Here is a 14,490-nt window from a genome sequence, read left to right as displayed (position 1 = left end):
ATCCCTCTTCTATCCGCCTCCCACTCTCTCCCTATTTATTTCAAAACCCCCTTCCCCTCCCCCTTTTCTGATGAAGGGTCTAGGCCCGAAACGTCAGCCTCTCTGCTCCTATGATGCTGCTTGGCCTGCTGTGTTCATCCAGCCTTGCACCTTGTTGTCTCGGATTCTCCAGCATCTGCAATTCCTACTATCTCTAAATTATTTGGTTATCTCTTTGCTGGTTGTGCAAGTTTGCAGTTTATAAATTGCATTTCTTTTTATTATTTATTCACAGGATGAGGGCATCATTGGCTAGGCCAGCATTTATTGCCCTTCCCTAATTTGCTCAGAGGGCAATTAAGAGTCAACTATATTTCTGTGGGTCTGGAGTCACATGTAGGCCAGACCAGGTAAAGATGGCAGTTTCCTTCCCTAAAAGACATTAACAAACCAGATGGGTTTTTCCCAACAGTCAACAATGGATTCATGATCATCATTAGACTCTTAATTCCAGATTCACATTGAATTCAAATTCCAGACGACACTAAGATTGGTGGAGTAGCAGATAGTGAAGGGGACTGTCGGAGAATGCAGCAGAATATAGATAGTTTGGACAGTTGGGTGGAGAAATTGCAGATGGAGTTCAATCCAGGCAAATGCGAGGTGACGCATTTTGGAAGATTCAATTCAAGAGCGAACTATACGGTAAATGGAAAAGCCCTGGGGAAAATTGATGCACAGAAAGATCTGGGTGTTCAGGTCCATTGTACCCTGAAGGTGGCAACGCAGGTGGATAGAGTGGTCAAGAAGGCATGCAGCATGCTTTCATTCATCAGACGGGGTATTGAGTACAAGAGTTGGCAGGTCATGTTACAGTTGTATAGGACTTTGGTTCGACCACATTTGGAATACTGCGTACAGTTCTGGTCGCCGCATTACCAAAAGGATGTGGATGCTTTGGAGAGGGTGCAGAGGAGGTTCACCAGGATGTTGCCTGGTATGGAGGGCACTAGCTATGAAGAGAGGTTGAGTAGATTAGGATTATTTACATTAGAAAGGCGGAGATTGAGGGGGGACCTGATTGAGGTCTGCAAAATCATGAGTGGTATATACAGGGTGGATAGCAAGAAACTTTTTCCCAAAGTGGGGGACTCAATTACTAGGGGTCACAATTTCAAGGTGAGAGGGGAAAAGTTTAAGGGAGATATGCGTGGCAAGTTCTTTACGCAGAGAGTGGTGGGTGCCTGGATGCGTTGCCAGCGGAGGTGGTAGAGGCGGGCACGATAGTGTCATTTAAGATGTATCTAGACAGATACATGAATGGGCAGGGAGCAGAGGGATATAGATCCTTGGAAAATAGGCAACAGGTTTAGACAGAGGATCTGGATCGGCGCAGGCTTGGAGGGCCGTAGGGCCTGTTCCTGTGCTGTAATTTTCTTTGTTCTTTGTTCCACCATCTGCCGTGCTGGGATTCAAACCCAGGTCCCCAGAACATCATCTGGGTCTCTGGATTAGCAGTCCAGTGATAATACCACGAGGCCATCACCTCCTTGCCAAGGTTCCTACACTTCAATAGTGACTACACTTCAAAAGTATTTCATTAACTGCGAAGCACTTTGCAATATTCTAAGGTTGTGAAAGGTACTACATAAGTGAAAGTATTTCTACCCTTTCCCACTTTCAATGTTTCCTGCCCACAGTTAGAATTGCTGTAGAAAAGCAAAACAAATTAGCCCAGCAATGAATATTGTAATTTTCTCGCAGACTTAAGTGAAAGACATTTGAGCCTATTCCTGGACGTTGCAAAATCTACAGCATAGAAACGGCCTATAATTCTGCAACGATTGATGAAGAAGACACAGGGACCATTTTGCAGCAAGAAGTTCACAATACATTAGATCATAGATCATAGAACCCCTACAGTGTGGAAACAGGCCCTTTGGCCCAACAAGTCCATATGGAACCTCAGAGCAACCCACCCAGACTCAGCCTGCATAACCCACCTAATCTACACATCCCTGAACACTACAGGCAATTTAGCATGGCCAATCCACCTAGCCTGCACATCTTTGGACTGTAGGAGGAAACCAGAGCACCCAGAGGAAACCCACACAGACACAGGGAGAATGTGCAAACTCCACACAGACAGTCACCTGAGAGTGGAATCAAACCCAGGTCCCTGGTGCTGTGAGGCAGCAGTGCTAACCACTGAGCTACAATACCACCCCTAGATTTAGCTCCTTGGGGCTGAGTAGAGGGTTTGAACCACACAGTCCCCAGAGAAAGGTCACACATTGGTGTGTTGGCTGTGGACCTATCTTCAGAAGTGAGACATAAACCGGTCTGTTTCTCACCCACAGGATACTGACTGTTCTACTGAATGTTACTCCAGGTCTCTGTTTTCATTCAGGATTTGCACCGCACACTAAAGGTCACGAAAAGACAGAAGTAACACAGAGTAAGACTGAAGCTGTCTTACCAGGCAGTCGAGCTGAGAGACAGGGCTCTTGCTTCCAGGTTGGCTGATGTCCCAGACCTTCACGCACCCTTTCCCTCCCGTGTAAACGTGCCTCATGGGGTTGCTGACAGTAACAGCACACACCACCTCACCGTGATTCAGGTTGTTGATCTGCCGAGCGTGCCGGGGTATCCCTGGTCCAACCAAAGCATCGTGAGGGAAAGGGACAGGCTGCATCTGACTGTCGGCACTGACGTGGAAGGAGTAGGCTCTGGGATCAAAAATCAGGAACTTAGAACAAAGCAAATGAACAAAGTCTATTTCAAACCAGCTCTATCCTTTTTAACAATGTGTGCTTTGTCAGCAATGATACCGGTTTGGTGGATCTCTAAGCCACGGAATCAATAGCATGGGCTGAACAGCCTCCTTCCCAAAGAGTCACAGAGACCAGTGCTGCAAAGAGATAAAGGCCATTCAGCCCTTTGAGTCCATACCAGCTCTCAGTAGAACAACTCAGTCAATTCCATTCCCCAAATCTAACCCCGTAGCCTTGCTGTTTTATTTCCCTCAAGTTTCCATCCAATTTTCTTTTAAATAAGTTATCATCTCCATTTGCACCACCAGGTTTCATCATTGCCAGCTGCACGAAAAGTTTTTCCTCACATACTCTTTGTATTTCTTGTCCAAAACCATGTCCTCCATTCCTTCTATCATCAGCTTAACAGGAATAGATTCTCCTTGTCCATTTTCTCCTGATCTGTCATAACCTTTATACAATTCTATCAAACAAACCTCTCAATCTCCCCGCTCCAAATGGCCAACCCTCAAACTAGCCTGCCAGCTAAATCATATCCGGGACCATTCCAGTAAATCTCTTCCACGTATTCTCCAGGGCCCTCTAGAAGTGTGGTGGCCAGAACTGGCACACAATCGTTTCTAGGCTGTAGATGATTCTATGATTCTACTGAGGTTCCTGATTTGATTCCTAATCTGTGCCGCTGTAGCTTGTCTTAGAATTGTAGGGTCATACAGCATGGAAACTGGCCCTTCGGCCCAACTAGTCCATGCTGACCAGGTTTCCTAAACTGAACTAGTCCCATTTGCCTATGTTTGGCTCATATCCCTCTAAATCTTTCCCATCTAAGTACCTGACCAAATGTCTTTTAAATATTGTAACTGTACTTGCCTCCACCACTTCTTCTGGCAGCTCGTTCCATATACACACCACCCTCTGTGTGAAAAAGTTACCCCAAAGGTCCCTTTTAAATCTTTCCCCTCTCATCTTAAACCTATCCCCAATAGTTTTGGCCTCCCCTACTCTGGGGAAAAGACATTAACTATTCACCTTATCTATGCACCTCATGATTTTATAAATCTCTATAAGGTCACCCCTCAGCCTCCTACACACCAGAGAAAATGGTCCCAAACTATCCAGCCTCTCCTCCAGTCTTGATAACATCCTTATAAATCTTTTTGCACCTTTTCCAGTTTAATAACATCCTTCTTATTGCGGGCAACTAGGATTGTATGCAGCACTCCAAATATGGCCTTACCAATTTCTGGTACAGCTGTAACATGATGTGCCAAATGCCTTCCTCACCACTCTACCTGTGACACCACTTTCAAGGAACTACACAACTGCACCCTTAAGTCTCTCTGTTTGACAACAGTCCACAGGGCTTGACATAACTGTGTAAGTCCTGCCCTGGTTTGTCTTACCAAAATGCGATACCTCTGCATTAAACTCCATTTCTCTGCACAGGCCCAGTCGATCACGATCCCATTGTACTCTTAGATAACCTCCTTCACTGTCTACTATACCACCAATTTTGATGTCTTTGAGTGACACAGTGGAACTACTGTAACAATGGTGCGCCTATGTGAGATAGCTAAGTGTTACAGACAAGCTGCTTATTTCAGACGGCTGTCAGGTGACCCACGCTTTCTGTGGACTTCAATGGAAATGGTTTTGAGACTGGCTGAGTCAGATAGCATGTCAGCAACCTGCCAAGGGTTATCCATGAACAACATTGGTCTCCTGACCTATCTATTACCAGTAAAAGTTCATGGCTCAGTTCCACCCAAATTGCATTGATTTGTCTATGATTTTTCCTGAAGATTCCTTTTTTAATTAACACCCTTAAGCTGGATACAATACAACTGCAATCTGCATGAAACATTGACTTACTATTGAGCATAAAGCAATCAGAATTTGACTCTGTACCAAGAGATTCAGGATTAAAGTCTGAAGTCACAGTGTACGATAGCAGTATCTAATTATGATAGATTACCAACATCAATGAAATAATGAACATTGGCATTTCTATAAATGCATTATTGCACCCATTATTAATAATTACACAGCTCCATTTCAACCTGCTGACACTGTCAATATAACTGGTGAAATATCAGAGCCTTGCCCTTGTCTGATATAACTCCCAGTTATGCACATTGGCTTTTTGAAGCAAGGACACTTTGCTCATTAATACTCTTAACAGAAATATGAAGTGACCTCGGTAAGATAAACATAGGGCAGTGGTTCAGTGAAAATGAGTATTGAGGATGAAAAGGAAACAAAGGTTACACCAAGAGAGTGAGAGAAGGCTTGTGTGGACCATAAAGTCTGGCATGGACCAGTTAGGCTGAACAGAATACAATAATGGCACAAACTCTACGCAAGAATTAAGGCCAGAGACATTTTAAATCGGCGAAAAATGATTTTTTAATGAGATGTTCAGAAGAACTCAAAGAATGAGAAACTTACTAAGTGAGGGAGTAAAGAAGAAACATGATGTGGGATATGAAATGTAAAGTTGAATGATACAATGTGTTTTGTGACCACTCAGATCCTTTTGTGTCCTTATATTTTTAATGTAAATCACACACCCAGAGACTGTACCATTAGCTTATCATTTCAAGCTTGTTTTCAGCCAATAGCTGCTCTGTTTTGTGGGGTGTGTGCTTATGTTCAGACAAAAACAGAAATTTTCAGGTAGGAGCTAAATGAGCCACCTGAAAGGAACGTGACCGGCAGCTTTTCCAATCTAAGTTGGACTGTGGCTGGGTTTGATGCCCACTACAATACAACATGGCTGACCCAGGAGCCAGTCTTAATATTGTTGCTAAGCTAACAGTATGGGAATTGGTAGGTCTATGTCTACATATGTGTGTGTGTGTGTATCTGTGTGTATGTGTGTGTGTGCGTGTGTCTGTTTGTGTGTGTCTGTGTGTATGTGTGCATGTCTGTTTGTGTGTACGTTTGTGCGCGTGTCTCTGTGTGTGTGTGTGTGTATTTGTGTGTGTGTGTGTGTGTGTGTGTGCATGTTTGTGTGTATGTGAATGTTTGTGTGTGTGCATGTTTGTGTGTATGTGTATGTTTGTGTGTGTGTGCTGTGTCTGTGTCTCTGTGTGTGTGTGTGTGTGTGTGTGTGTCTATGTGTGTATGTCTATGTGTGTGTGTGTGTGTGTGTGTGTATGTCTATGTGTGTGTGTGTGTGTGTGTGTATGTATGTCTATGTGTGTGTGTGTGTGTGTGTGTGTGTGTCTGTGTGTGTGTGTGTGTGTGTGTGTGTGTGCGCGCGCGCTTGACCCAGATTAAAAGTTGGCATCAAACCCAAATACTCCAGTGTTATATTTGGTTGTCATTCCAGGGTTAATAATGGTCTTGGATGAAGCGTATATCCTAATTTACCTCAATGCAGCTCTTGTGGTGCAGTGGTAGTATCCCTATCTCTGAGCCAGGAAGCCTGGGTTCAAGTCCTACCTGCTCTAGTGGTGTGAAATAACATCTCTACACAAGTTGATTAGACAGCATTCTTTGTCTGGTCACAAAATTGGGCAGTCCCATGAATAATAAAAAAAAGAATATTATGCCTGAACACCCCTGCTGGGTGTTTCCTCCATCCCATCCCCTCACCATCCTCCATCCCAGAAATCCTCGCAACTACCGAGCTGATCACTCTTGGCTGGCTTCTGGCCCTCAGCCCTTTCCTCGACTCTCCCAGCACAACATGTATATTCTATGCAAGGGCGCCACTGAAATCTAGCACAACAGCCAACACCACTGGCTGACTGTGCACCAAAGGGGAGGTTAACTCATTCCTTCACAGGCTTGATCAGGAAGGCTAGGCTAGGAACTAAAGGATTGGCCCTGGAGGCAGCACGGTGGCTCAGTGGTTAGCACTGTTGCCTGACAGCGCCGCAGACCGGGTTCGATTCCAGCCTCAGGTGACTGTCTGCATAGAGTTTGCACATTCTCCCTGTGTCTGCATGCATTTCCATCCAGTGCTCTGATTTTCTCCCACATTTCAAAAATGTGTAGGTTAAGTTGATTAGCCATACTAAATTGCCCCATAGTGCCCAGGGATGTGCAGTTTAGGTGTGCTAGCCATGGTAATGTGCAGAATTACAGGGATACAATAGGAATTGGGTCTAGGTGGGATGTTCTTTGGAGGGTTGGTGCGGGCTGGATGGGCCAAATGGTCTCTTTCTGCACTATAGGGATTCTATTCTATGATTCTAAGTCCTCAACTGAAGGTTCAAATGAAAGAAGAAAAAGAGTCAGTGCAGCTCTACTAAGTGACTATAAAAACAAGTTTCACAAAACCATAGGGACACAGGTCACATGGGGGGGCTGCTCTAGATTGAGAAAGGCAAATTGTCAGAATACAGGCCTCAAATGGAACCTAACAGCTAGAGAGAGAGAAAAAATAATAAAGATTTTGAAAGAAGGGTTGCGACTTGAGTTCCAAAAAGTCAAGGGTTTTAGTTTCCTCCGCGCAGTCAGTAAGTGACTCTGTAACAAAACTCACGGTTTTCCCCCAGGAATGGTGGGCAGGCTAGGAGGAAGTCCTGAAGCACGCATATGAGGATGTGACTCAAAGGCAACCTGAAAACACAGAAATCATTTGTGTCAGCTGTGGTTGAGATTGCCACGCATATTAAACCTGCTGGAATGTGGTGCAGACTGCACGAAGAGGTCAGCAAAAGGGTAAACACTCTGCAATTCCCTCAACTGTGACACTGGAAGCCCCAGTGCTAGTCTCCCCACTTATCACATCATCTATGGATATACGTCAATACAGTAATTTGGGAGCAGTTAACATTCTATTGTCACACTGGGTGTTGGTTTGGGAGGCAAAACAAGTTAGTTGTGCAGTGTTCTGATGTGGGTAACCGATAGATTAAGTAGACAGCTACATTAACTTTTTACCTTTGACACCTACTGGTGAATCTAGCTGTGACTGAAACGATGAAAACTTGTGTCTGCTTGAAAGCAACATTTTTTCATCCCATTTCATAGTGGGTGTAATCATAACTGGATTTGGCACTTGCAGGCATAAGGTTAGCATTTTTGCCCTCAAAATAATTAAGGATGTTGGGAGTGGATGACTTCACAGTTGTGCAGCAGTGGGCTGCTCTGCTGAGGTTGGGACTGAGCATAAAGGCTCTCTATGTAGATGGCTGCAAGATACCAAGGGCAGTTTTCACGTAAGTCATAGGAAACTTGTTTACCCCTCAGCCATGCAGCTCTGAAACCATCTCTTAAGGGACCTGCTCACCTCGACGGTTAAATGAGGTACGCTGCACTTAGATCCATGAGCTCAAAAACAGCAGGCTCCCCCTCGACAGGAAATTAACAGACAATAGGCAAGTTTGAAGTGATTGATCAGGTGAAATTGACTGTCAAAATGCACTTGTGCCAGTTTCTGGAGCTTGAAGCTAAGTCAGCACTTATCTTCTCTGTGGCCTCCTCCCTGCCCTTTTCAATCACAATCTTCTCCTTTAGTCTTCCAACTCGCTACCTCCCCCTAACCTTCCCCCTGAAATGACCTAAGAAGCCACCCAGTTTAAGGGCAATTAGAGACAGGCAATAAATGCTTGCCCAAGCAGTGGTGACCGCATCTCATGAAAATAATTTTTAAGAAGTTTGTAAGTTAATGATTAGCAAGTTATTAAAAGTCATTGTTACTTAGAGTTAGCAAGAGGATTTGGGGCCATTTAATAGCAGTGATCTAGTCATTCTGCTGCAGGTTGTTTTGTAAAATTATTAAAGCAATTCAAGACCTTAAAACAAAAGCATTGGGGGCACTTCTAGAGGTTTAGTGAAAAGTTTTGGATTCCTAATCAAGAACATCAAATAATAATGTGAAGTTTCTTGAGAGTTATCTCATGGGACGTTTAAAAGTGCACATTTTTAAACACTACCTCTCCCTAGTTCATTTTCTTTTGCATTGTGTGAAATGGTTTACTTTAAAAACAGTTTATTACTTCACAGGTCATTGCTTTTAAACTTTCAAAACAACTGTAGATGGAATAAATGCCACTACTTCCTCAAATACGGCCTCAACAGGTACTATCCCTCACAAGGGTCCATTTGCTCTTCACCACAAAGTTTGCTGCCTCACTTCCCAAATATAGTTTCCCCTTTCAATATTCTCTTAATTGACTGAAATATTGTGACTCTCTGACCTCCAACTTCGAAATCACTACAGCCAATTTCTGTCCAAAATCACAGAGGCAATTTACTTCTGCCTGATGTTATTTGTTGATGTAAAGAATTGAGCTATTTTCTTCACTGGTCACAGCACTTTTAAAACACTCAAAAGACTGAGAAAAATAACAGCTACATTTTCCACAATTTCTAACAATTCAAAAGGCAAGCTTCCTTCACTCTCTATTTTGAGCTTGTTGAATTGAAACAAAAGATCGTTGTTTTGCTCCAACTCTGGCAATTCAACTTTTCTTCTGTCAGATGACTAATGCACAAGCTACAATATGAAAACACTCCAGGGTCTGGTAGTAGAATGGTTATGGTTCTGAATTTAAAATCTAGAGGTCACAGGCTCAAATGCGGTGGTAATTTTAATTTTGAATTCAATAATTCTCATCATTTGAGGGCCATCATGTTACAATATGGTTGGACATGGTATTTATTCTTCTTTTATGCTCTCAAGGACCTTTTAAAAATATATATAAGACCATAAGGCATAGGAACAGATGCAGGCCATACAGCCCATTGAATCTACTCTGCCATTCAATGAGATCATGGCAGATCTGAAAATCATCAACTCCACTTTCTTGCTTTTACCAAATAACTCGATTCCCTTACTGTTAAAAATCGATCTCAACCTTGAACATATCTAATGATCCACCCTCAGCAACCCTCTGAGGTAAAGAATTCCACAGATTCACTTCCCCCAGAGAAAAGAATTTCATCCTCACCTCTGTCTTAAATGTGTGACCCCCTTATTCTGAGATTGTGCCTCTGGTCCTACACTGTCCTATAAGATAGGTGTTTTTCTTTTGTTGCTACTGGTGCCACACACTTTGATATTGGAGATCATTACGCAATTCATTTAGTATGTAGATGGCAAATAATTAGAGGAAACCCATGAGCAAATGCTGGTGTTATGCTCCACCCAATGTTTTTCTCCATTAACCTCAACGTGGTGTAAAATCAGGTCAGACAATGAACAGAAGAAACCTGATTTCAACAGCTTTCCAGTGAGCCAATTAAGCTCAAGAGGCCAAATAGTTTCAATATTGACTATGGAGGAGAAAAGGCTCACGAACATTTTTAATCCCCAAGTCATGACACCACTCCACAAAATGCATCTGAAAATACTAAACAGGGCAGACTCAACTTTTCATCATCTAGGCAAGATCGGGAACTCTGTAGGAGCAAAACTTAAATCTGGGGAGGTGATGACCCAGTAGTATTGTTGCTGGACTATTAATCCAAAGACCTGTGTAATGTTCTGGAGACCTGCGTTCAAATCCTGCCACAGCAGCTGATGATATTTAAATTCAACGAAAACCTGGAAATAAGAGGCCATAAATCCAAACCCACCTGGTTCACTGGTGCCTTTTTGGGGATGGAAATTGCCATCCTTACCTAGTCTGGCTTACATGTGACTCTAGACCCACAGCAATGTAGCTGACTCTTAACTGCCCTCTGGGCAATTAGGGATGGGCAATAAATGTTGACCTAGCAGTGACGTCCTCATCCCATGAATGAATAAAAAAAAATTTCGAGCTTCTCTCTCTTTCTGAAGTTGCATGCCCACTAAGAAGTGAATTGAAACTACCCATAGGATATTGAACAGCCACTAACAGTGAGAAAGCTTCCTGGCTGACATTCAAATGCAGCCTCTTCATGTCTAGGGACAGTGTTGAAAATTACTGCACCATTATCTATTTAGGAAATTTGTCACTCACTAGCCAGAGGTTATTTTAGAATAAAGTTAACAACTGGCTGTTTAACACAGCTTGTTTGTATACTACTTAACCTCCTTAACAACATGCTACATAAAGGTAAAGTCATCACAATCTTACCAGCACATAGGGCTGCTCTCTCACTAGAGAGAGAGGTGACTGGCAGTGCTCTGCCTCAGTTGAGGAGAGAAGTTGAGCAGGACAGTCCTTCAATGGTAACCTCAGCTGGTGTGAGAATTGAACCCATGCTGTTCACATCATTCTCCATCACAAACCAGCCAAATGAACTAACCGACCCCCTGATTGCTATAAAAAGAGATGGCAGCCAAGGGTTCCTGCACTGACTCCTAAAATGAGGGGATTATCCCATGACAGAGATTCTCTTGATTTGGTCTCTATTCCCTAGGTTTCAAAGTATAAGATGTAATCTCATTAAAACATATAAAGCTGTTAAGGGGGTTGAGAGGACAGATGGCTGGGAAGCTATTATTCCAGGTTGGAGAGTCTAGAACTAATGGTCAGAATAAAGGATCCATCAGAAATTTCTTAATTCAAAGGGCTGCGAAACTTCAACATTCTCTATCCCAGAGTGCTACAGGTAATGAATAGTTGAGTACATTCAGACAGAGATCGACAGATTTTTGGACTTTAAAGGGATCCAGGGAAATGAAGATAATACAGGATGGTGTAGCTGAGGGAGATCAGCCACGATGTTATTGAACAATGGAGCTACTCCTGCTCCTACTTGATATGTTCTCACCCAATGTCTTAGTAGACCATCTTGTGCTTTATATTATCAGGGGATAATACAATACAGAACAACCTAGTTATATCAGGTTCAGAGGGGAAAGAAGACAGGAAATAATAGAAGCAAACAGACAGGCAGTTAATGGAAAAGGGAATCCCTGTGTGTGTGTGTGCATGACACTGGCTCATGAACTACACTTTGGTGAAGATATGAAGGCATCAGAAAAGTGCAGAAATGGTTCATGAGAATGGGTCACAAATAGATGGAAGAAGTTGAGACTGTTTCCCTTGGAGAAGAGCAGATTGAGAAGAGATTTGATGGAGGTGTTCAAAATCATGAAAACTCTCGTCGAAGTAGATAGGAAATAAATAAACCATTCACACCAGTGGGAGGATTGAAAAAGAGAGGGCACATATTTGAGATACAGGAGAAAGAAAACAATGGAGACATGAGGAGAAACTTTTTCACACAGTGACAGATCGCAATCTGGACTGTGGTGCCTGATATTGCGACGAAGTCAGGGTCAATTGAGGCAGTCAAGAGGGAATTGGATTAGTGTCTGTGAAGGGAGAACGTGGATGGTTCTGGGGAAAATACAGGGAAGTGGCACTAAGTGCCATGCTCAGCCAAACAGCTAGAACATGCACAGTGGGCTGAATGGCCTCCACAACAATTCTGTAACAAGTCAGTGATTCTGTGAAAATCTTGGTCAGAAAGGATAATTCACAAAACAAAGCATTTAATCAACTTTCTGTAGAGTCTGCAGACATGATAGTAAGAGAGATGCAGGTTTACTGTGGCTTAATTTAAACTCTAATCATTCTTATGCACCTACAGTATCCGCTGCAGAGCTCTGTGGCTGTGCTGTAGAATGACAGTGAGGTACAACACTGTGCCACATGTGGCACCGGCCAGGAGCACAAACAGGGGAAACTATATTATTATCACAGGCTGTATATGTGTGTGCAAATTCTGCTGATATGGTCCTGCCAACGTACATCAGAGGCTCTGTTGGTGAAGGTTTCCCCAACTCGCAGTTCTTGGACAAGTTGCAAAGCTGCTACTTCTGACACAAGGCAGCAGTATAAGATAAAACAACTAAGCTTAGGAACTGCCTCATCATTGCAACTCTGCCAGGAGTCATGAAAAGGAAAGTATGAGAGGGGTATGAGCCCTAACGCAGGCAAATGGGACCAGTGTCATTTGGGAAACCTGGTCAGTATGGGTGAGTTGGACCAAAAATGCAGTTTCCATGCTGTATGACGCTATGAGTCTAGCAGAAATGCCTTTTTAGTTTTGTTAGAATGGGAACTGCATGTGAAGAGATTCCCAATCTCACAGTCCTTTGATCCCCCGTGTTGATGGATGAGCTAGCCCATTGAAAGCAACAGGCTACTGAATTAGCAAAGGAAGCTATTTCAGATGAACTTGCTGAGAGTTTATATTTTACTGCCAGTTTAGCTCCAAGCCGGTCTGACTTGGAAATATGCATCACCGTTCTTTCAGTGTCGCTGGGTCAAAATCCTGGAGTTCCTCCCTTAACATCATTGTGGGTCTACCCACAGCAGGTTGACTGCAGTATTCCAGAAAGGCAGCTCACCACCACCTTCTCAAAGGCAACTAGGGACAGGCAATAAATGCTGGCCCAGCCAGAGACACCCACCTCTCTACAAAAGAAAAGTCAATTGAAAAATACTGTTCTGCAGCAGCTTCTCCAAGATATTGTGTTTATGACTTTGCTGGGTTTAGGAATTCTCTACAAATGTATTTAATATGTTACAAGACAAAGCAGATGAAGGCAGCCTCTCACCCTGTCTCATCGGACCTATTATTTTACTTGCTGGCTATAAACAAATGCCTTTTTGTTATACCTACCTGCAGATGGTGAAACAGACCCTGCGTTTTCTTTTTATAGTCACAATGCAACAGTCACTCAGCCTTCAATTGACATTATGCCGTTTACTGGCCTTGTTGCAATAAAACTAACATTGTCAGGTATATTTGGAAACAAATATATGTCAAACAGCTAGCTCGAGATTCAATGTGAGCTCACATAAGCTGTTATTCTTGAGCTTTCTGTTACAATTTATATGCTCTCGCTGACACTACCATTCCATTATTCACTCCCCTTTCTTTGGGAGAGCCAGTCCTACGCTGGCAAAGAACGTACTGCAATTAAGCAATGACAAGGGGGTGTACAATTTTAGTAACAAAAAAAAAGTGCTAGGACATAGGCAAATTATGTGTGACTGGATCCCCAGGATGGTTGCCAATCTGACCTTAAGAACTGAAAATTCTCAGCTGATCAGGTAGCATTTGCAGACAGAGAAGCAGAGCTAACATTTCAGGTCACAGACCTGCGTGAAATTCTGCTGCTTCATTAAATACATCAGTAGTTTTCAAACAAATACCTTGATCGCCATTTTTTTTTGGGGTGGGGCTGGGCTGCGGGGGTGCAGAAGGAACTTGATACAAAGAGATTTAAGAATAATGTCCTACAATTTCACCAAACAGCTGCTCAACTCTTTGCACAGATGTTATTTCTGAAAGGATCACGGGGACAATCACATTTTTTCATTACTTCACATCAAGACATAAAGCAGAAAAAATAACTCAAAAAACTGCAAATGCTGGAAAGCAGAAACAAATAAAAAAGAAACAGCTGGAGAAATTCAGAATGACTGGCAGCATCTGTGGAGAGAAAGCAGAGTTAACGTTTTGGGTCCAGTGACCCCACTTCAGACGTAAGCACAGATTTTAACCTCACCATTGGTGAGCGGCCATACACTGCTGCAGTACTCATTTGTGGCGAGATGTGGAGACTTGCGTAGGCCCCTGGGCTGGGCAACTCCCCGTTTATTCCTGCATGTGCCATCATCCCAAATGGTGTGGAGTAGGGGCCCGGTACAGTCAATGGGCTCCGCAGACCTTAGGGATGAAAAATACAAAAGGTAACAATTTCCAGATACTGGCTAATGTGCAGGCTGTACATCCACCTAAAGACACACATACAATCACTGAAGAAATACTAGCACTGATACACACACACACACACACACACACACACACACACACACAAAGAACCACT

The 14,490-nt window shown here is 43.1% G+C and overlaps 1 protein-coding gene across 1 annotated transcript; it reads right to left on the bottom strand.

The window, feature by feature from the left end:
* Positions 1–2,458: 2,458 nt before the first annotated feature.
* LOC109923019 (transducin-like enhancer protein 1) lies at positions 2,459–14,330 on the bottom strand (the record flags this gene model as incomplete). The annotated part of the gene is made up of 3 exons (XM_048593791.1): positions 2,459–2,708; positions 7,249–7,325; positions 14,170–14,330. Coding segments are annotated over 3 exons (488 nt in total), but the record flags the coding sequence as incomplete, so codon positions are not given.
* Positions 14,331–14,490: the final 160 nt, after the last annotated feature.

Source organism: Rhincodon typus, unplaced genomic scaffold, assembly GCF_021869965.1.
Source record: "Rhincodon typus isolate 14 unplaced genomic scaffold, sRhiTyp1.1 hic_rhity00003955, whole genome shotgun sequence".
NCBI classification, from domain to species: domain Eukaryota; kingdom Metazoa; phylum Chordata; class Chondrichthyes; order Orectolobiformes; family Rhincodontidae; genus Rhincodon; species Rhincodon typus.
This window is presented reverse-complemented; position numbering and strand designations above follow the sequence as displayed.